This window comes from Dromaius novaehollandiae, chromosome 10 (genome assembly GCF_036370855.1).
Source record: "Dromaius novaehollandiae isolate bDroNov1 chromosome 10, bDroNov1.hap1, whole genome shotgun sequence".
Classification (NCBI taxonomy): Eukaryota; Metazoa; Chordata; class Aves; order Casuariiformes; family Dromaiidae; genus Dromaius; species Dromaius novaehollandiae.
Window position 1 is genome coordinate 12,977,742 of NC_088107.1, and position 23,692 is coordinate 13,001,433.

General features: G+C 38.9%; 1 protein-coding gene and 1 long non-coding RNA gene across 13 annotated transcripts in view; one reads left to right on the plus strand and one right to left on the minus strand.

Moving 5' to 3' along the window:
* Nucleotides 1-23,692, minus strand: part of SLC12A1 (solute carrier family 12 member 1) — a 55,079-nt gene that overhangs the window by 8,659 nt on the left and 22,728 nt on the right. For all 5 annotated transcript variants that reach the window (XM_026097057.2, XM_026097056.2, XM_026097055.2 and 2 more), the window contains 13 exons: nt 22,657-22,808; nt 20,950-21,057; nt 20,041-20,164; nt 19,142-19,243; nt 17,102-17,257; nt 14,437-14,536; nt 14,240-14,351; nt 9,852-9,992; nt 7,883-7,989; nt 6,941-7,023; nt 4,035-4,178; nt 1,434-1,565; nt 1,090-1,201 (listed from right to left, as the gene is read on the minus strand). In XM_026097057.2, the coding sequence (XP_025952842.2) occupies nt 1,090-1,201; nt 1,434-1,565; nt 4,035-4,178; nt 6,941-7,023; nt 7,883-7,989; nt 9,852-9,992; nt 14,240-14,351; nt 14,437-14,536; nt 17,102-17,257; nt 19,142-19,243; nt 20,041-20,164; nt 20,950-21,057; nt 22,657-22,808 (1,573 nt within the window). The remainder of the gene's footprint in view (nt 1-1,089; nt 1,202-1,433; nt 1,566-4,034; nt 4,179-6,940; nt 7,024-7,882; nt 7,990-9,851; nt 9,993-14,239; nt 14,352-14,436; nt 14,537-17,101; nt 17,258-19,141; nt 19,244-20,040; nt 20,165-20,949; nt 21,058-22,656; nt 22,809-23,692) is intronic.
* Nucleotides 1-23,692, plus strand: part of LOC112981426 (uncharacterized) — a 57,854-nt gene that overhangs the window by 3,876 nt on the left and 30,286 nt on the right. For 6 of the 8 annotated variants that reach the window (XR_010390754.1, XR_003258706.2, XR_010390755.1 and 3 more), the window contains exons 2-5: nt 29-174; nt 3,188-3,295; nt 3,774-3,901; nt 23,380-23,445. This is a non-coding gene — a long non-coding RNA (uncharacterized LOC112981426). Of the gene's footprint in view, nt 1-28; nt 175-267; nt 356-3,187; nt 3,296-3,773; nt 3,902-10,979; nt 11,204-23,379; nt 23,446-23,692 lie in introns of those variants that run through there. The other 2 variants (XR_010390756.1, XR_003258708.2) reach the window with 2 other exon arrangements.

The following is a 23,692-nucleotide window of genomic DNA, read 5'->3' on the forward strand; positions in this document are numbered from 1 at the left end:
ATGTCAGAACCTCTTGCTTTCTCTCTAGGTGAAATTCAGTGCCTTATGTCCAAAGCCCAGATCCAGGAGGCGGTTGCTGTCCCGAACAGCCAAGCGTGGGCAGATGCCTGACAGCATGGGAGTAGAGAGCACTTGCATTCAGCCCCTGGAGGTGCTGCACAGCTGTTTTTAACTGTAAGAATGGTTTGTACAAACACTTGTAAATCTCTTCTACCCAAATGTGGGAACTTCAGGGTAATCCTTACACAGTCTGTACCACAACAGAGTGTGGAGAGACCTGTGGAATGATAAATTTATGCCGTATGTGAAAGCAGAAGTTCACGAGAGCTTCCCTGTGGAAAGCTGCCTTCATGAGGTACCGTGTTGTAATCCTGCTGATACTGGCTAAATTCTAATTCCTGTCCTTGCACCCATCTTGGCTTTTTTCCACTGAACTTTAATTAGATATGTTGTTTTTAACTTGCTGCATTGTTAAGCAGTTCCTGAGTTCCATTCCAAGCTGCCTGGGTTTCCACAGGTGATGAAATGACTATGCCTCTAGTGTGTAAAGTGCTTTGGAAGAAAAGGTCCTATATATAGTGATGATGATAATGAGCTTATAGTAGCACCTTTGTTTTGCTTGAAGGCAAACAATGATTAAGATAGAAAAGATAAGTAAAATCAACTTGGTCTTAAGTTTACCCAGGTTAATCACATTTATATGGGCTATCTGTCTATGGTATGTGCATCTGAGAAGCTTCACGTGCAGTTTTTCTTACTGTTAACTAGACAGTCTTGTGTAAATTCCATAAAACTAATGATATTTTCATTAAAGACTGCAGAACATTCTTCTCAGAGAAGGGAATATGAGTTGTTAATGAGAAAAGTTGTTGGATATGAACTTCCTATGCTAATCACCATTTACACCGATCCTTGAGGGCCATGCCATGTGTTCAACACCTTTATGTGAAGTACATCCTTGTTTTTTTAATACTGTCCACAGTACAACAAGCCAGTTGTGCTGAGAATTCCCAGCTTTCTACTATAAATGCCTTATATTCAACATCAATTCAAACTCTTTAAACAGTGAGTGAAAATAGTTATATTTACACGAGTTTTTCTTCTTCAATCCTATTGACTTTTCCTCCGGTAAAGATCCTTAATTTGCAACTTTTCCACTTCTTCCTGATAGTTAGAATGTAAGGAATTAGGATTGTTAGACCTGGAAGAATATACGAAATTGTAGGGAGATCAAATTAGTGCACTGTATGGTAAAAACAAAACAAAAAACCTCCATCCTTCACACTGGCAGCTTGGACATAAGTTTATCTTAAAATATTTAAGCCAGACAGAAAGGTAGCTACATAATCTAAATGCCAGCGGTTTTGTGCAAGTTCCCAAGTACATTTTTGTGTTTGATAACACAGAAATCTCTCTCTACTTGAATTCCTTACCTCCATCATCAAACAGCCACCAAACATCAATTGTACCCTTTCCTTGCTTCTTTTTAAATTGAATGCTGGCTTCTAGCAGCTTCTGATTGAATTCACCCATGTGCATTGACTGTATTGTGTTAATGGTGCTCTCTGCAATGAGAAATAAGAATGTGAAGGATCACTGAAAAGTGAAGCAACAGGGAGACAGGTGGAGAATAAAGCTTTAGGAGAATTCCCCCCAATCCCCTGTTCACTCATTTAGGGGAGGGGAAGGGGGAGAAATTACATTCCTTGGTACAAAATAATGGAGTAAAGAAGACTAGTGAAGTTTTGTCTACTCTTACTATAGTTTGCCTCTTACTTAGGAACAAACAATATGTTTATGAGTTTATTTGTATAACATTCAAATACAATGGATAATTTTCATAACCTGGCATTGTTTACTGTATTGAACTAATTGAAACCTCAAATGTGTGAACAGTTCTATGTATGGTTAAATTTACTTACAGGAATCAAATTGGCTGATACCTTCATAAACAACAAAAAAAAATCTCCTAGAAATGTGTCATGGTATTTTGTGTGTCACCTGATTGCCCATGAGGAACTAGGAAAATACCTCTTTGATTGCTATCACATGCTTCTGCTTGCTTTCATTTGACCATCATGTTTAAAAATCAGCAGGTGTGTCAATGTTTGCTTTAAGGCCACTATTTTGGGTATACTTTTAAACAAGATATTGAAGGTGCAGGGCCTGACTTGTTTCTGACATATTTTCTGTATACTAAATCTGCAAAAACTTACTGCACAGATACTGTGGACTTTTAGTATACCAGTACAAACAATTTGAACAGGAACCAAAGCTCCTGAGCTTGTGTAATACTGTGTCATTAAATTGAAGTATCTTTAAAAGAGTTATCTTATTATCTATTCTCTGGATCTTATTAACTAACCTAAAATCTACTGAAGCATAAGAAAACAGTGAGGAAATGTCTGATAGATTTTAGAAGAAAATGGCCACTGAGGTTTGTGTCCTTTAGAAGCTTATCTATCTATTGTAAAATACAGAAGTCCCTAAAATGTGCAGCTACGGAGGGCAAAGCTAACAAGATACAGTGAGAATACAAGTTGAGCTAGGAGTAGAAGACAGAAAACATAAGCATACATGGCCACCGCCCTGTTCTTGAGAGGGTCTTTGTGTTAATTGAAAATATACTTTGCTTTTTGCTGTTTGCTTGGCTGGCTTTAAAATGTACATTCTTGCCTGTGTGCTAACAGTATCATCTTCCATTCCATCTTTTGAAGCATATGGCTTTATTACTGCTTTTCTTTCAATGATTTCAAAGAGACGGTGTCAGAGCAGCATTTAAAATGGAGCAGACAGGCTTCTCTAGAGGTTTTGCTCTGATCTACTAGGTTCTGAAAATGCTTTGTTCAGTTTTCCACTCTTCCTGGGGTGTGGGCAAGATCTAAAACAGTTATTGGCTATCCTCTGCAGTTCTAGCATCTATGCCGCATGATGCAACAACTCTGGGGAGGATGGATGTATAAGCAAAATGGAGAGGCAGGGATATTTATTAATATAATCTATCTCATATATAGAGCCAAAGTGTGCAATATGTATGTCCTTTATGCCTTTCTAACTAAATCGAAAAGGGTAGTTGAAGCAGGGGTACACATTTTTGTTGTATTTGTTATAAAAATATATTCTACTGAAACCTGCAAAAATGAACTGAAGTCTGCCAAGTAAAGAATAATGACATTTATGTTTCCAGTCTGTAGATCTTCTTGATACCTGTGGGAGTTGCGTGCACAGCTAGATGTAATGGTCTCTGCAGGTGAAAATTCGGAAAATATTTGTCTGTCTACCAACGCGGCTTCAGGTGGGTCATTATCATTACAGCCTAGCAATTGAGAAATGAGACCTTTAATTCTGGGTATACTTCTATGTCATTTTACTATATGGGATGTATAGTTTTGATTACATCGCCTATATGTTTAGGTTATGTGTTAATTAGTTATTCTGTATGTGTTATATTAGTTCTATATTAGCGTGCTGTATGTGTACTTTAGTGCTTTTACCACCTTCATTTGTGCATTTTTTTATGAAATCATGCTTAGAACCTAGAGCTGTATTACCACTTTTACCTGGTTTCCAGCTGGATACTGTTTTTGTGTGTGAATGTTAAGTAAAGTGAGATTGCTTCTTCCTTGAATGTTGTGTATACTTCCTGATTTCTTTCTTTAAAGGGGAAAAATGGCCTCTGTTTAAAAATGGAAAATGCCCTATAAAAAAACCAGACTTTTTCTGTGTCCATCTAACATTAATAACCACATGCTATTTTTGACAAATACTTTCAGAATAAGCAGGATTGTGAACCTCATCTAGCAAATGAGAAGAAATAGTTTTGTCGTACCAAGTAGAGTCTCCTACCAGCAGAGGACACTCGCTCTATGCTGCATTACAAAGTCATGGTCAACTAAGGCAGGTATGCACAGGGTTAGCTCCTGTTCCAGAGGCTTCTGTGTGGCTCTGGTGCTTTGGCTTTAGAGTCACTGTATATCAATGAAAGTATGATGAATTGAAGGATCAGGGGAGAGAGTTCTCATTTCAGTACTTACCCTTTTTTGTTTCGTGTTTTGAGATATTGAACTTGCTGGTTTTTCTGAAGAATCCACGGATACCATGTTTTCCTTCTTCAAATTCATTATCTTTAATGGTAGCTTCTAGTGCCAATCTCTCCTGCTCCAGCTTCTCTAATTCCTCTGTATATTGGGAAGAAAGTAAGGGAGCTGGTGACACATCACTTGCTATTTTAGACTTAATCTGTTATTGAAATAATGGTGATGTTGTAATTGCTGTTGTGGCACTTAGTACATAGCATAAAGCTGTTGGGAGAAAAACTTTTAAATGCTTTTTCGTTGCAAGCTGGTAGGCAGCAAGAAGCTGAATTTATCTCTCAAAGCTCTTATTTAGGGTGCCCAGGTCTGCCACAGCAATGGCATATACTAAAGTGCTGGTAAGCTGCTCTTGGACTTCCCTTTTCTTAATCAGACAGATCAGATGTGGGAGAATTACTGTATTTTATAGTTACATCAGATTTTACTTGTGTAATTTTTTTTTTTTATTTTCAAGAGTATGAAAACCCTTTAGGAAAGCTGCTTTCCTAAAGTGAGAAGCTGATGTATCGAGTCCTTTCCTTAGAGCCCCTACTGCTGTCTTTGAAATTTGTGAAGTCTACTCTACATACAGCCATTGGCAGTGTACCAGACCTTAATTTATGAACAGAGGACATGATTTTCTTGATTATTGTTTCTTGTTCTTTGGTCTTTGAAATTCTCGGAAATATATAAGGACGCTGAATACATGATCAGTTTCTATGCTGAACTGTTTTAATGTGTTTTAATGTGGTTTTTCAGTATTTGCTGCAAAGACATAAGATTTAGCTAAACAATTCTGTAAATTCAGTAATACAAATGAACAAATCTATCTTGGCAATATTAGCCTGCTTCTGAGAAAAAGGTACCATATATTGTTATGGAATATATTATGGCGAGATACTAATTAGTGTGATATAGGCATTTGCCTGCTGAAACCTTTATTGAAAAGGAAAATTTTTATTTGAGTGAGACATGGACTAAGAGTGAGGTAAATACATTTAGGAAATTGTGTTTTAAAAAAAAAACACACAACTCATCTGCTATACATTAGCTCTGTTGGCACTCTCAATTACTATCATTTCTTTTACTTAGAATCCAGATTGACAACCAGGTTCTTCTGATTATTAGAGATGGTGATAGCCACTAACTTAATAGCTATTCAAAACTAAAATTTCAGTTTCTCTCTTAAGCAAAGGTAACAGAATACAATGATCTCTTCCCCATTTCAGTCAGTTTCTGACTTATATAGCATGCAAAGAGGTAGGCAATTCTCCTTGAGGTACCAACAAGGGGAAAAAAAGCAGAGATCAGTTTGGATTTTTTTCTTAAATCCCTACAGTATTGCACTATAGCTCTCCATGCAAATCAAGCTACCAGGGAGTCTGCCAGATAAGTATTCAGTTACCCTTATTTTTTTAAAGGAGTTTCTGAAGCCTTTTAATCCTTAAAGGTGATTTGCTTTGGAGGGTTGCCCCATCCTATAATCCATCTTATTTAATGGGGAGTTAATTTTGATTTTAATTAGTTGAGTAAGGCAGTTACGTTCTTTCCAGGTTTTCTCCCTGGCAGTCCTGACAGCAGCCTGTGTCTCAGGGATGCTGCAGGGAGAACTGGAAGGCGAATTTACAGCAGGCGGCAGCAAAGAGTCACCATTCTTCTTTCTTATTACTGCCTGTGTTCCTTGTCTGTAGATTTTATCCAATTCATTTACAACATAAAAAGTCTCTCTGGAAGGGAGGACATGGGACACTAGGTGTAATCTCCAGGTTTAGGTTGAATCTGTCTCATCAAGTGCTCCAGCTTAATGGGAAGTGGGAAAATTATCCTACTGAAAATCTTGAGAATTGTTCTGATGGAGTTTTATGTGGAGTCATTCCCTTCCCAGGGTCCCTGGGAAAGTGGCAAGACACTTGTGTCCTAAAGGGGAAAAGGAAAAACAAAGGCAAAGGTTGTATGTAGATCTCGGAAGCCCTTTGTTTAGACGCAGTCACCTGCATGCTTTTCCCCTGCCTTTTCGCCAGGATAGCACATCTCCCTGAGCTGTCATGTTATGGTGGAAGATTTTGTCTTCCCTGCTAATACACTCACCACTAATCTGAGGAAAAATGAACAAAGAGATGAGGAGGAGAACTCATGTTTTCTGTGGTTTCAACATTTTTGCATGGGTGGGAACTTACTGGGCCACCGCATTCCACAGAGGTCGTGCAGAAAGTGGCAGATTCCTGACTCCCACCTGTCCAAGAGATCTCACGTAGGCGGAGTGAGGAAGGTATTCCAGGAACAGGGAGGAAACATGGTCCAGAGTGACTGGTTACTGTACCTGTGCATGATTTTACTGCTTTAGCCCATGCCTGTGCTGGAAGTGCTTTGGGACTTGAGTTTTTTGGAGTGCAGAGCCTCTTACTCTGTGAAGTTTGGCTTCCTTCAGCCACCGCCAGTGAGCATCCTGCTTCAGCAAGGATTTTGGGCAGTGTTCAAACTTACAGGGCAGAAGCGGTGAGTTCTTGTAGAAGTTACAGGTCTAGGAACTATGCCAGATACTAGACTGTGATTCTAAGAGATCATTTGGAGCCCTCCTTGTCCTGAGAGGGAAGTAGTCTATGCTAACCATTTTGGTGTTATATCTCATTTATACCTTTCAGCCGGTACCTGAAATTTTTGATATTGCTTTCATTAATTGTAAAAAATAGTTGCATATTGACTTCTAGCTTCTGGACACTTTGTTTTTTTTCCTTGACCGCAGAATCTCTAAGGGAGACTTAACTAAATTGATGTGTTTGGAAACAAGGATGGAAAACCAGTTTGTTAGCTAAGCATGCAACCAGTATGGATATTAAATAGAATGCCATTAGTTGGTCACTACTTACCTTGAACCTGGAGGACCTGAGATATATCAAATCCTTGGCTAATTCTGACGATAATCATGCCAAGCTCAAAATCAAATGCATCACTGAAAGGGGGGGGGGAGAAGAGAGACAGACAGATGTGAAAGGATATCCCTTTTATCAATGAAAGCTGACTTGAGAAGATAAATAAAAGTGTTAGTGCTCAGTGGCAGGTGTTATAGCCATATACAGGGCTGCTTTGGGTAAAATTATGGGAGGATTAAGCAAAGTTCTACCAACTTTCTTTTGCCATAAAAAGAGGTGTCATTGGTGCCATTGGGCATGGGAACAGATAGACTATTGGTGCAATGGATCTTCCTTTTATGACAACACTTTAAGTAGTAGATTGCCATTAGGTAATTATTTCTACCTTCTCTGAGGAAATAAAAAAGCTGGGGTTGGTTTGTTCTCCTTTAATGTTCTGCAGCTTTCAGGCAAATTTTCAGCAAGAATCTGAGAGAAGCCTGTTTCTAAATGACTGTTTTCTAGCTAAATCCCAACCCACAGAGCTGCTAAGCCTTAGGCACACATGAGATCTGAAGCAAGATTCTTCCTCTATCCTATTGGCTTAAAAGAAGAATTCCGTGATGTTCTCATATTCCCTATGTATGTACATTAGGGTTGTTTTTCTCTGTGCTTCAGCCTACAAAAAATGGGAAAATACAGTTCTGCAAAACTTTTTTATGTAGCATTGTGAAGTCACCTCAGCTCTGACAGTGCCAGATGTTTGCTGAGCGCATCTTGCTAGATGTGTGAAGCCAAGGAGGATTTTTAATGTGCAGAAACTTCTGCTACAGAGCTAGCACTTGTGAATCCAGATCTCTAGGTGTTTTCTTACATAGTTTCTACACATCACATTCTGTATCAAAATGCTATAATCTAGTATAAAGGGAGTAAAAAAGATTATGCTGAACTGTGACTTACTGTATAACGCCCACATAGTTCTCAACTTGCGTAGCTGTAGCATTTCTCCAGTCCTTCTTAAATCCAATCACCAGCGTATTTGGTTTCATTCTCCCCAAGCCTGAGGCCTAACAATATTAAAACACTGCTTGATAAGGTGCGCACACATGCTCTTACTGTAAATGAGAAGTAATGGCAAAAGATAACCGAAGTAATGTTCTGGAGACACTTACAATGAGATTGCATTTCATGAATGTCCTTCATGCCCATACCCAAGCAGAAAGTGGAAAGATTAGTTCTAAATCAGCCCAACTATAAGTGATTTTTAGATGACAGAAATGTAGTTTTGCTAAATTAGCATTCATTTGCATTTCTTCTGACATGCTTTCATTAAAATGGCTCAATAAATTGGAATCAAGAGAGAATTCAAGTGTTGTTTGTATGCTTATACTAACATAATAACATAAAACTTTTATCAGATTTGGAATACTCCACAGATGAACTGTCTGAAGTCTCTTAAAACACACAGGCAGAGAATGTGGAATGGTTACCCTCTTAAGAATAACCTTTTTGCCTTTGCTTTAGAAATGGTCGTTGTTCTATTTATTGTATTCTTTCCAAAAGATTATCCAAAACTAGCTGAACATACTTTAAAGATAAATTACAGTTTATAACACTTAGAAAGAATAAATGGTTTGTCAAGATGTTAGATTGTATCCAAAACTGTGTGTGGATGCTAAAACTTTAACTAAAAGGTAAGGGTTATCGGACCTGAATTCAGCCAACCTTATTTTCATAGAGACCTTAATATTCAATGCATTAGGAATCATGGGGAGGAGATCCACAAGTACATAGCTTGTCAATTTATTACACAATTTGCCAATTTTTACTATTAGCAAAAAGAAAATGAATAAGAACTATTGGAATCTTGTTTTATTTATTTTTTCCTAGTAGGGCTGATACACCCACACTGTATATATTGAAATGAATAGATGTTTTACAAAACAATATAAATATTTTTAGAATGTTATAGTGATGGTGATCCTCTCATCTGCTGGTAGGGAACTATTTGTGGTCCAGTGATAGTGTTTAAGTAGTAATGGAAAAGAAGAGATGATCAGACTATGATAGTTCTCAAAAACATCAGAAGGAACTCCTACTGAGACAATGCATAAACGCAAGGTTGAAGTATCCATGTCAGGCTTTGATAAAACAAAGGGATCTTTCTCAATATTTCATCTTGCTCAGTTGTACCGTCCATTCAGCAAGCAGACTAAGAGCCCTGGTATGCTACCAGTAGGTGACTGTTACCCAGAGTGTTTTAGTTGATTCCCTGCTATCTCAGTTTGCACTAATGTCTTTTCAACAGTGTATTTTGTGCAAAGGATGGGAGTTTTCTCCACATTTTGTCTCAGCACATATACATTTAAGTATTCATGTATGTGTGAGAGGGGAAATGGGAAATATGAAAACAGTGCCTCTGTGTGACCTTCATTAAGGCCATTTTAAATGGACTGTTGGAAACGATCTGCTGTATCCTTAGAGTAATAGAAAAATACTGCTGACATTTTTGTTTAGATGACCTTCTCGCTGCAAAAACATAGGCTTATTACATATTTTCAGTTTTCAATTAATGCAAAATTATTCTGAACTATTTAATATCAAGCAATAGACTTATTTTGAAATGTACCAAGTATTGGCTGCACAGACATTCATGTGTTGCCCTATAGGTGCCTCTCTTTATAGAAATTGATTCTCTCCTAAATGAACAAGAGCCTGTCTGCCCTGTTTGATAATTCTGCAGACCAGAACCAGGTCTGTTTATGAAATAACCTGTAATATAAACATATGTACACACAGGATGCCCCTCTCTATTTATAACATTTTGCATTTATACGTAGGACTTCCTAACAAGTAAGCAATAATGCTTTACATAGAGGGATTCTTTGATGTAACACTCTTTGGTGTGTTCTGTAAACAAAAAGCTTACTTGAAGGAGACTTTTGACTCCATCTCTGAAGCTGTCAGCTGCCACTGCCGCATAAAAGGCTTTTCTTTTGTTCTTTGTAAGCCAGGCCTGCTTTTTTGCCATGCCACTGTTCATCTCCTTAACACACAGCTTGCGTGGTCCCTGCATGATACAGTAAAATATTATTAAGAAGGCTTTGTATTATACATCACAGTGATTTTGAAGGAGTTACCTTGTCTGCTGTGGGAGCGAAGGGAGAGAGTCAGAAAAATACATTTCCAAAAAGAGTCCACAGAGATTCAACCCTTTGAAAAGAACCGTGCTGCTAACATAATTCACATTCTGTTCAAGAGGGCTGAGGCTGTTAATGCTACTTAAATATAGTGATTCTGACAGAAAGAAGGACTACTCTGGATTGTAACATCTTAGAAAAATATCTAAGGTATGATGAAGCATCTCAGAGTGAATAAACTCCCTCCCTGACTTGACTACATAAGTAAGGCTCAGCAGGTCTAAATATACATCATTAAGCTACTATCTACTAGTAATAAGAAAAAAGGGTTGTTGCCATGCAATTAAAGATGCAAATGCTTTTGTCACCAGGTCTTTCCAGTGGTCATCTGACAATTTAATTAGACAAAATCCATCATCTGTGTATCCAAGACACAAGACAGATAATACACTGACTTTATAGTGGGGAATGGGTTGGCAGTGGGTCCCCAAAAGATCTGCCCCAGGGGACATCACTAATTACTATAAATACAGTCTAATGCTGAAGCCTATTAGCATTTTGAAAATTCACATTCAGCAGATATATGTGCTTTTCTGACAAAGCAGTAAATGACCATGTCAGGACAAAATGGAGTTTAGACACATGTTCAACACACCAAATTCACTGACAGCAATCATACTGAATGACTTTCCAGGCACCTGGCCTGCCCTGGAAATGTATGTGCTGGACATGTTGTTGAAAAGCTATTAGTAAGAAGACATGAATGCTGCAAGCCAAGCCTTTAGAAAGATTGAGATGAGTTTGGGGAGCATGCATCTGGAATTGAATTGATTTCAAGGATCCATGCTCCTAAGTTCATGAGGTTATAGTTTGCTAAGCCTGGTTTATTTCCTTTCACATTGTCTTTTGTGAAGCAGAATTAGAAGTCCAGATCTTCTGCAGCCAAGATGGATCTGAGAGGGGGACATTCAGGAGGTCTGGGACCCTGTTTCCAGCGTGTGACTGGGCTGGACAGGTAGTCTTTTCTTTCTAAGGAAGAGTAGAAGACAGAGGTGTAAACCCCGGGAGCATGTCCAGCAGCATCAGAGACTGGATGTGCCAGGAGGAGGCAGTTGGCTTGGCAGTACTTGGAGTCCAACAAGTAAGTTTCCATGTGCCTGGCTGTACGTGTGGTACCAGTCTAGTTTGTTATAAGGAAGTGGTTTAGCTTGCTGCAAAGTTTCATTTCATGCAGAAGTTATTCCTTTGTTTGCTCTCTCCTTTTTTTTCTTTTTTTCCTGGTGTTTTTGAGGATTCTGGCAAGCAGTTGTTTTGGTTCCAAAGGAACAGATAACTAGAGGAATCGGTAAACATTTCATGCAGTATAAAATCAGGATGGCTTGGTGGACTCATGCTCAGGAGATTCTATTTCAAAATTCATACTTACTAACTTCAAAAGTGAAAGTTTTTATATAGTAACTTCTGCTAAGCTAAGAAACTAGTTAAAACAGAGCTGAGGGAGAGTTAGATTTTTTCCATAGCAAATAGTGTAAGTCTAGAATTTATTTTCTTCTCAAGAATACTGTAAAAATTCAAATTGAAAGAAATTCTCTCCAAAATGAAATGTATAGGAGGGATTGCTTAATTCAAAATCAATTTCTAAGAGGTGATTTTCAATGTAAAACAAAAATGTCCTTCTCTCAGAACATTTCAGCCTTACTGAAACTCTCTTTTGGCTTCCTGGAAGAAAATGGGATGCCCTTTACATTTATATAGACAAAGAAATAACTATAATATATTTAGTTTCAGTGAATTAGCATTGGCTGATGTAGAAGGCCTTAAATAAAGTTTCCAGCTAGTTCCATCTAAAAAAACAGAAAATAGCATTGAGAAAGAAGCTGTGAAATCATCTGGCAGATTTTACATGTCATGTTTTTATTTGCACATTTTTATTATAATTTTAAAAGTTTATGTGTTTCAATCTGATCAAAAGTAGGCTGGGTTGATGCTAGCCTAGGCATTGTTCCTTACGTATGTTTCTTACCTCCTTATGGCTGTTTGGCTGGGGAGTACAAAAAAAAGGATGTGAGGATCTGCATGATCTTTCTTTACTGCGATCATGCTGCATTCTGGGGTGATAGTAAATTCACTGGTGTTTCCTTGGATTTTATGGGTTTAACTGAAGAAGAGTTTGATCCTGATAGTTGAAAGAGTAGTGTGAAGACTTGGGAATAATAGGCTGAACAATAAGGTTGAAGTTTCTTTGCAGGTATGTCCTATTAAAAAAACAAGAGAGTCTAACCCTTCTTCCCTTCTCTCCAAGGAGAGTCTCTAAGGATACAGTTTCACAGTTGGCTTGCACTGTGTAAGGTGATTTGCCTAGCCATGCTTCCCTACTCATCCTTTTGTAATCAAGTTAATGTTTGTGCGGTTGTGCAATGAGTCCAGTGAATTTGCAGACTGGATGAAAACTAGCCTTGCAAAAAATATTTTATGTGAAGGCAGAGAGTAAAAGCAGAATTGCCCTTCTCTCTGGTAACTTGGACTGCTTAAGCCAACACACGACAAAAGCCTTAGAGACATACAGTATTTAAACCATCTTTATGTTCAGTTGGCAGGTTTATTTCCCATCTCTGAACTATCTTTCACCACATTCCTGGAAAGTTTCTTGCTCCCCTTTGGGTAGAGGAAATGGAGGATATTCTCTTGGCACAGTGTCCCAAAACTTTATGCATAGCTTGTGGTATGTCAGCCTTTGAGGCAAAACATGTTGGATGTTACATTTATAGCTAAGTAGTATTGCTACATTTGTTATGACATACATGGTAGGCTGTTCTTCAGCATGATGCCTGGGTTCCTAGTCATGGCTCTCTTTGTACAGAAGCTTATGTGCATAAGCTCACCAGCTTGTACTGTGACAGCAAGCTAGTTATAAGTGCCCTCTGTTGACATTATGGTATTCCTACTGACCACATGTAGCCATTTTATCATCAGCTTGTTGCCACAGTTTTAGAAATCACAAAGGTTCATTTTGTTGCACTTTTATTACCAACTAAATTAAATTTAGCTTAAACTGCTAGAGAAATAATAATAAAAAAACCAATGAAAATACACTAGCACAATAGATTTAGGCTTTTATAGACTGAAATGAAATCTCAAATGCTAAAATGGAAAGTGGTAGTATTAGAGAAACATGCCTAATAATTCAGAAAACTTGCTGAAATTTAACTTTATGGAACTGCCTAGTCTCAGGATCTCATAGGGATTGATTCTGTGCTTACTGAATGGAGTGGCAAAGCTCCCATTAATTGCAGTAGAGAGGATTAGGGCTATTCACTCTTTATAGATTCATTCGATTTGGAAGGGATCACATGTAGATCTCCTATACTCCCTTTCTGCAATGTAACAGCAGCAAATGAATTATTCCTACGCTCATGTAGAGGAATGCATTAGCCTGGCTGGACTGACTCTATTAGATTCTGCAGCCCCTTTTGGTGACATGAGCCTTTTTTCCCCCCTCTCAAAATTAAAAGCTTGTTGTAATATTTAAGCTACATTTTTTCTTCCACACTACAAACTCATCTGGTTTTGTTCTGTCCTTACGAAAGATTGTCTCTTCATCCTTTAAAATACATTATTTCCTGTATATTTATAACTAAAAATACACTTTGCTCCTTTCTTTAGAAGATCTCAGAAGAGCATGTCTTATCCTCAAAATTAGTATTGCTACAATTTTGGAGAAACCACTGTGCACACAGCTGAAATACTTGCCAATTCCAACACTGCAAATCAGTGACAAAGCTGAAAATAGAGCTTGGGTAATTTGATTCTTGTGCTGTATTCCTGCAAGTACTCTGCCTCCCTCATTTTTTCAGCCTTGCTCTGTCCATTTAAAAGAAAAAAATCTTTCCTTGTAATGCTTTATTTTTTCAAATTTTTATCATTTGTTGGTCCATTTACTATGAACTCTGAAATGCACCTCAGTGAGGCACTTACCAGCAGGCTGTGAATCAGCTGATAGCTTTCTTGTCAAGACTTATGACAAAATTTATTCTTAGTGCAAATCTCTTTCATGGTCTACACAGGAGCCGGTCAGCACCAGTGGGGACATAGTGTGCCAGGTGAGCGTGGAATGTATAAGGGAGATCTGCCGCGCCCACTGGTGCTGAGTTTTTAGGTTTATATGAGTTGACCTTACCGTATACACTTCACAACAGATGCAGAGTCCGTTATTCTTTGTGAAAGTATGTGTGATGTCTAGCAGAGCAGGTCTGATCATGGGAGCTCCTGTTAATACTATGCACTGGGGTCTGTTAGGAGGAAAAGGAGGTTACATTTAGTTGGATAATATTTTTATTCTGAATAAGTCATTCTGTTGTTCACTGGAAATCTTACCTGAAGTTTTTCACATGATCTTCCACCGTAGTTAATGCCAGAGCGCTGTCCAAGGCATTAATATAGTAAAGAGCCTGTGCAGAAGAGCCCCAGTTTACGTCTGCATATAATAAAGATAAATAATGCACATTAAACCACAGGCTTTTCCCTATGTTCTGTTACAAAGGTCAGCAGTCAAGTTACCTATAAGCCAAAGCACAGTATATTCTCTCATGTTTCATAGATGCAGATCTATCGTTCCTCATGCTTCATAAGAACAGAATGTGTTTGGTTTGTGTAATGCAAACGCAAACATACAAATAAATCTTGTCTCATTCTTTATACAAAAAGCATGGGGTATATGCTTCCTCTGCTTAAGGAATGTTTTCCTCTCTGTTTCATCATTACCTTTGTACCCTTCTCCCAGGTATAAAACAGACACCCTGAGTAATTCATTTGCTGTGGAACTTCAGCAAGTTCAAATTAAACCATTAGGAGGGAACATTGCTAGTGCCAATGAATGGAATAATACTTTTTTAAACAAGATATTTGATGTTAAAGTGCATGTCCAACTAGGGTGTTGAGAACAGCTTCATGTTAGTTTGGCCGTTGAATCCTTACTATGCCAGTCCCTTCACTTCAGAGGACTAACATTTTTGAGACGAAGAACATCTTTTGTTGAAGAATTCCTGTGCAGTGTTAGTATGTGTTTATATCATTCTTGCTGCTTATGCCAACCTCTCATTACAGTTCTCACTTTAATATAAACTCAAAGATATTCAGTCCGTAATAGAACTGGTATTAAAGGTAGCTTTCAAGGGGCAGTTCTGTATCCAATAGACTGGGTTTTGCCATTAAATTCTTAATGCATTCAAGATTTTGGGAAATAAAATGAGGCAAAAAAATGCCTATATCCACCCAATTGGAAGAAGGGAACCATTAGTTCTCCATAACAGCAAGAGTAGTCAATAGTGCACTTTCAGGACTTGAAGAGGGCAGAAGCCGTACTGGAATAGTTCCTAAGAAGCCTTTTGGAAGGTAGCCTGTCCATCTTGCTCTGAAGAACCCTACAGTAAATCTGGAAGGAGAAGCATATCCTTTAAACCCAGAGAAGGTCAGTTCACTGTGGTTGCAGCAAACTCTGACCTACCATTCTCTGGACAGTGAAAGTCCAGCAAGGTCTGGTTCCTAAGCTATGTCAGATAATTTAATTTTGGGTTTAATTTAGCTATGAAAATATCTAATGTAAAAATCTGGATAGTCAGGTTTATTTTTAAAAGCTCATGTGTTGATATGGTGGAATTTGATCATTCTACTACATGAGTCAAAAAATGTTCTCCGATAACAATCTTGGCATTTATCTCTTCTCTGTGGTACGGGTTTTTGGTGGAGGGAGACAGATAAGAAACAGCTTTCCACATTGTACTTTGAGATCTGCATGAATACAGATCAAGTCTGGTTATGCCAGGATACAGAGCTACTCAGTGCAACTGAGTGGAGTTTTTTGTGGAGGGGTCTTTTCCAAAGAATATTACACTTTTGTTAACCCTTCAGTTGTTGGTGGGGGAAAAAAAAGTGCTGAACAGAAGTCACTATTTTGGAGAGTGGGAGAGAGCTTTCGTACAGCGTCTTCAGTGAATTTAACCTGGCGTTATGCTGCTACTTTGCAATAAGGACACTGGCAATATACTAGGCAAAGGCTAACAGTCCTCAAATGCGTTTCTGATAACTTTCTTTTGAAAGATAGGCACATTCTCCTGCAACTGACAATGTTAACAGGGAGAGAATCACAGAATATCCCAGTGCATGTGAGAGCTCAGAAACAGGGAGGACATGCAACAGTGCCGTAATATATAGAGAGAAGAATCAGAGGCTCAGAGCAGGTGCTGCTATCCCAAGCCAGCTGCAACGAAACCACATCCTATGCTGGGGGAGTTTGCATCTCTTCTGTTTGTATTTTCTTTCCACTGCAGAAGTAACTGAGATGGTTAGCAGTGAAGTCTTGATCTGGGTTGGTTTTGTCCCAGGTATGAGTAACCAGACTGCAAAGTCTCATATTGGTGCTGTATTGTATTAGGGCATAGATTTCTAAGGACAGCTCATAGGGATTTCTAGGGACAGCTCCTGGGGTTTGCTGAGCCTTCTGAGCTATTCTTTCCGATAGTAAAATGTGCCTGTTCTTCTTGACTTACTGAGGAATTGTAGGGAGGTGCTGGAGGATGATCAGTTCACAAGTAATTTAGCTTACTTTTTTGTTGTACAGTAGGCAGCAGGTTGCCATTTTGAGTGAACACCCCAAATGAGCCAGCTAAGAGCATGCCAAAATTCAGATAAGGTTTTATGTGTAGATGGAAAAAAGTTACAAGTGATACCCAAGTAAAAGTCCAAATTAATCTGTAGCAAAGATGTGGTGGGAATAAACTGGTGTGCTAACAGGTGTAAGCAAAGTCCTGGACTTTACTTGAAGTGCTTGTTAAACAGGCAAAAATACACCAGCTTATTGCCTTAATCTATATATAAAGTGGGATTTAGTGGGATTCTGTGGTCCTCTAGGCTTCCCTTTAGAGAAAGTCTTTGCAGAAAAAGGAATGTCTAATTCTTTAAGCAGTGGATTTAGGAACACTTGTAAAGTCCACAGTGGCTCTGTATCATATACACAAAGTAACAGAGTGTCTTTTGGCCTTACCTGGTTTCTTATATGTTACATAAATATATAAGAAGAACTCAATGGCGTAAGTGATAAGAGCTGCCCACCAGTTGATGACAAACATGACACCACAGCACAACAGGGCTCCAAAAAGTGACACCCACATGTTGTAATATCTGAATGCAGGTCTCCAACCTGTTTAAATGAGAATTGAGAAAATTGGAGGAGCAAGAGCAGAAAATATGTTGAGCAATTGGTGATCCACTGATTTTGCACATACAGACCCATGTGCAATTTACTTCAGGCTCTCTCAGAAGAGGTGGGAGGGGTACATGCAAACTCTGAGGCATTGTGGGTATCAACAGACACTTCCAAGTATCAGCTGATGCAGATTTCTATACATACTGAATACTGGGTCTTACAAGCCTTTCGCTGTAATCCTTTCTCTATTGCTTTGTGCAGCCTGGCTTTGAATAGCCAGTCTGCTTATATGTATTTTTGCCAAATCAGAGCTCACCAGTTCAGAACTGAAAATAAGTTTTCTTTTAGCTTCAGGTAATAGGCTATTTTGTCCTTCCGATGCATATTTGTAGAACTTGTTAGCAGGAGCTAAGCACTTGCTGAGGGGAGAGTATATGCTAAAATGCAGCTGTCTTTTAAACTTTGCCTGGCCTCACTGCAGAAAAATAAGAAAAAAAAAACATTTGTAACTGACTTTAAAAAGACATTATTCCTGCTGCTCTTCAGCTGTAGTATTGAATCCTTCCCCTGCTAGCAGTTAAAATGATGAGGCAAGCAGTGAGCTTCCATGGTTTGCAGGTCTCTGCCAGGTGTTCTTCAAAACAGACTCTTTTGAGAGGGAAAACCATTGAAGGTATAAGGAGAGGCTGAGCAACCCTATCCTGGATCATCTTTATAATGAGAGAATGGGAAGGTCCTGCTGTGAAGAAATTTGCTGTCTTGCAGTCTTGCAATTATGATAATCTATCACTGTGAACTGGCAGAAATTAACTGGAGGAAATGAGAAAAAGAAAAAAATAGCTGCGATTTTGTCTGAAATGTTAAGTAGTGGCAGAGTTGAGCCTGATGCACACACATGAGGTCTGTAGAGGTAATTTTTACTCGGCTTCAAGGCAGTGCAGAGCAGATCTACATTTGTTCAGCTGTGCAGCTAATTAGCAGAAGGGCTAATCTTCTCTGCCCTCTGAACAGCTGTCACCATGCGGATCTATAGGAAAGGAGTTGAGGTAGGCATTTACGCGACCACTGCATGTTTCTTCATATTGGAAATCAAAAATGTATTCCTCACTGCTTAGGTTGAATAATTGATTCAGGGCAGTAGGAAATTGCCTTTCCTGTTGGCCCAAAGGGTGTTGCTCAGCTGATTGACTTCAGGTGTTTGGGTGTCAACCCTTCATTCATGACGATGGTGAGGATAATTCTGCTGTGGTGATGCACAAGCCCGTAGGCCTGTATGATCCCTTGCTGCACAAATGTAGAGAGGGGGCACCTCTCTCCAGTTACCCTTGTACAGGGCCTCATTGTGCTCCACCTTACAGTTCTGCTATTAGCCCCTGCAGAGCTGTGCTGATACTGCTTTGTGGACCTGTTGTTGATCTACATGTTCCCTTATGAGGCATGTCACTTTGAGCACAGTTACTGCTCCTATTAACTTTCTGCAAATTTCAGTGCAGATTTGTGGGTGAGGGGCATAATGGCCCTACCACCACACCTTGCTTACTTCATATGGCCAGAGATAGCATCATTCTTTACCCACCTATGTTGGGTAGTAGTGAGGAAAAAACATCCTAGGAAGGAGCTTTACTGCTCCAGTATGATCCTCTGAAGTCTTTTTCATGCTATACAGCTGTGTAGAAGGAATGCAAGGACTAGAGCCATTAGTTTTATCTTTTGGAGATAAATAAAATGTGTCATCATATTCAATGGGAGCAGTAAAGCCTCAGATCACGTAGCTTAGATATTTTACAGGTACTGCAGCTTTCTCTGACAGACAGTCAAAAGCTTGCTGAGATCAGGCTGTAAAGCCCATATTTAAATCAGTGGAAAATGCAGACTCACCTGGAGATTTTGCATATGATGCATGAAAGCAGGAGAAATTAATCAAAGCGTATGAAGCCAGGAAGAAATTGGAGATGATGGGAGCAATGGTGTTCAGTTCAGCTGCAAGACACACAAGTCAGAAATTTGCACAAATATGCACAAATTCAAGGTTATATTTAATATAGTTATTCTACAGATTGGCTATTAATGTGCAGATCCACTGTACATTTCAGAATTCTAAATGTATAATTGAGAGGACAAATAGATTTCTTAAAAGACTTACTATTAAATTTTATTGTTTTGCTTTTTAAACGGCAATCTGAATTCTCTCCAATATACTACTCATTTATTGACAGTGTTAGGCAGTTTGAATATGAAATCTTGGAAAAACTAATTTAAAAATCCTAACAGTCCCAAACTACTGCCAATGATGATGGTGCACTAAATATGGTAGCTGGGATTTTCTACCATCAGTGCTAGCAGTTTGGGAATTGCTTTAGAATTGGCTGTGGAAAGGGCTTGGCAGATAATGCGTCCTAATTATCTCAGAATTACCTCAGAGCTACATGTCATATAAACTGGAAAAACATTTTCAGAGTGGTTATATTAGCTTATTTGATCTGGTTCTAAGCACTGCTCTGTCTCAGCGAAGTGAACAGGAATTGCACCTACTTAGCATCTTTGAAAATCAGGCTATCATGGCATTACTAGAGTCCCTGTTGTTTTTTTTCTTTTTCCCCCTTTGCTTTCTTTGGAAACAATGGAATTGCTGCCAGGACTTTGAGTGTGCTTGGACTCATACCACAGTTGACCTGAATGGAGTTTTTTCTTGCCATAAGCAAAGAATTGCATAAACCTACCAGATTATATAATTTCAAAAGATCAGATTATAGCAGGTGTAAAAGTTATATACAAACCAATCAAAATGAATGCCATAGCAATCACGAAAGTGAGAACATATCCTCTGATGGGCTCGTTGTTTTTCCCGTATCCCTTGGCAAAGAAGTGGAGCGCTTTGTAGACGTTATCCTTGCAAAGAGCCTGGTAGACAAACCAGAACTTAATCCTGTTAACCAGTGCTTTTTTTGCATCAGAAGTTCACTCTGTGAGTGACAGCTTGCTAGGCTTTTGCTAAACAAAAATTAAATCTATCTTAGTGTACTTCAAGTATGTCTACTGCTACAGCAGGTAACCATTCCGATAAGTTGATAGCTGATACCCTACTATATTCTTATATAGCAGCGAAACAAAAACACAGGCATTTAATTCAGTGCTTTTTTAAAAAAAGAAGAACTTTAGGAAGAATCTAAATTGGAGGAAACTGAAGCACAAATCAGTAGCTTGTGTAAGATGTGCAAGTTATCTTTCTGTCCCATGAACTCTGTTCCCACTCTGTCCCCACTGCTGCTGCCCAGATCTCTTTGAGCACATCTGCCAGCACATAAATGTGATGGGCTGCTTACGCATGAGGGCTCCCGCATGCTCCTGACATTCCTGAACTTACAGGCTGGCTTTCTGTAAGGAGATACAAGTCATCTTGAGAGAAACCTTGAGGCCATCTATAACAAGCACACACATATATCCCCTGCTCCTGCAGCAAAGCTGAGCACTGAGCAAAGGCACATTATGATCCTAACTGCTTAGTTCTGTATGAAGGTGATAAGACCTGCCTGTTTCTGCAGAGAAACATTCTATGTACTGTTTTCCCTACCTCTTCATCTTATATATGTGTTGCTGTTTGAATATTTATCACATTTGGCACATGGAGTTCAACCAAATCATATGTCTTTGAGTAAAATATAAGGAAATTAAAATTTTTATTTTACCTGGAAAACTTTGGGTGCACTGACAAGAGATGCTAGAGCTGATGAGAGGGTAGCAGAAAAGATGCCTGCTGTGATGAGAGGACCAAAGCCGGATACCATGCTCATCACCTTTAGAAAGAAGAAGGAAAAATGAGTAGTCAGACTTGCACTTGGATATACTTTTTGATTACGGACCGATTTAAGTCTCCTGTTACTATGGTGTCTCAGCTTTTCACAATCCTAAATTCAGTTCGCCACAAACCAACTGTGAGGTAGGGAAATACTATTATTCCTGTTTTAATGAAAAGCAACTGTGCTCTGCTAAATTTTTACACAAATATTCAGCTGTCTGCTGAGGCAAGCTAGTACTCTGAGATTTTCTCACCTCCTTTGCTACGTGGTGGCTCTAAGTAACAGGTTCTACTTGATGGGTAAATAGTCAGCTTGTATCAATAAGGGAAAATGGAAACTGCAGAAAAGAGTACCAAATAACTAAATGTGGTCGGAGGCGCTTTCATTATTATTATTATTATGGCTGAAAAAGAGAATGCCTGATTATGCTGGCACAACAGCAGTACCACAGACAGTAAAGTTGGGCCCCATCAGGCCTCCCTCAGCCCTCCCGGAAGGCTATTACTGGCCTCTGCAGCCACTGAAAAGAAAGCGCTGATAAGCTAGGAAGCACCAGATAAGGAAGCTAAAAGATAAAGTGGATGGATGTGATTGCCGAGTGCTTGGTATGTAGGAAGTACTCCGGGAGAGAGACCAGTTAATCCTGGAGATTTATCAGCTGAAGACGTTTTTTTTTTCTGACTTCAGTCTGTCAAGAATAAGTGCAAGAAATGAAACTGTATTGACAGCTTTCGTGAGGTCATTGATTTTAAGGGTTGCCCTGGGTCTGGACAGCCTAACTGAGGTGGGGGTGAGGATGGCAGACAATCAAGAAAGGATAGAAAAGAAGTCTGTGACAAGGGCAGGTTATTCTTTAAAGGCCATGAGCCAGCCCTGTCATTTAGCAAAGCCAGCTGGGAAAAAAGCGAGACTTTGAAAGCTACAATTGGCTAGTTGAAAAGAAACTGCAGGTGGGTGGTGAGCTCCTCTAGCGGGCTCTGAAGCAGAGGGACTGAAAAGACATCTGGGAGCTGTGGTCATGGGACTGCAGAAGAACTGCTTTACTTTGATGCTTTGCCTAAGCTTTATGTTGAAGAATAAAAGTGGTAGATAGTCTCACTGGCCTAGGAGAAAGACCTCTTCACTTTTTGCTTGATTTTCAGTTGACTATTCTTGGATACTTCTTTCAAGAAGAATTACTCTGGTTTTAGTACTATGGCACAAACCCTTAACAGCGACCACAGCACCCTTAGGGTAAAATCACATCCTTGTGAAAGGAACAGTCAGATGAGTTGCTTTTATCTGTCAGGAGTTCCTGAGGTCTCTGTTAAGTCTACATTATGAATTTGAAGATGCTGCAGTGTATACTGCTGCATGATACTTGTTGAAAGAGGAAGTAAAGGCCTTAACAGAAGGCTGGGAGGGTCGCTGATAGGTAGTATGAAGGTAACATGCAATGCAGGGGACTTTTCCCTTTGATTATTCCTATACTTTTTGACTCTTTTAGATAACAGTGGACATCCTGTTGTAGTTAGTTGTCAGCAAACAATATTTTTCCTTGTTTATATTTATGCATTCACGCATTGCTTATGATTATACATATTATCTCATTAAAACCTGGAAGTTATTCATCAGCCCAAAATCACATGGCTGATTTCTGCATCTGGAAAAATCATAGCCTAGGGTGCAGGCAGATGATCCATTACAGCTCATTCCAGATACAACTGTATCATTGACGTTCCCAGTAGCATCTCGTACAACACAGGAGGCTGTGGAAACAACAATATATTATCATTTTTCTTCCTTGTGACACCAGAAGAACATTCTTACCATACTTTGACTCTTTGTACATTGATGTTTTGTACAATTGCAGCCTTAGTCCCATCCCAAAGGGTAATGCTTTGTATTAAACAGAGATTACCTCCCCATGTTGTGTCTTAGTTTCTCATGTTATCTCTAAGAAAATATTTATTTCTGCTGCTCTTAAAATAATCAACTAACTGGGGACTTAGCACATTTATGAAAGCAGAAAACCAGACACTTTGGAAAACAACAGAAAATTAACCAACTAACTCAGTGGTACATTATCCATCTGTGACCACTTTTACAAGTGCCAGTGTTCAAAGGTAACATGTTTTCAGTAAGAGTCTTAGGTCTGGGCATATTTTTTTTGTGTAACAAGGAAACACAGTTGCTTTAGAGATCCAGATCCTCAGCTGGTCAAATTGGCATAGCCTCACTGATAACAACAAAGAAAAAAAACTTTTAACAGGAGAAATTGCTGATAGTCTTTTTGTTGTTGTTAATAATGTTTATACTGTCTTTTTTGTTTGTCACCAGAAATGGGAAGAAACATATGGAGTTAACTTGCAGAATGCTGATCTCAGCATCTTTAGCAGCCAAAATGTAAGTTTATATGGTATTTTCAAATGTGTCAAAAACATTGTTATTGAGAATCCCAAAGCAACCATTATCTGTTTAGCAAACCAATATGCAAACGGAAAAAAAAGTTACTGCACTGAAAAGCAGCCAGCTCTGAGGCTGAAATATAGCTATTGCTTATGAGAACAGAACACATTAACACAGGTTTAGAAAAGGAAGTGAAGAATGACTACTTCAACTGAAACTGCAGGGGAGATTTAGATCCAAGTAA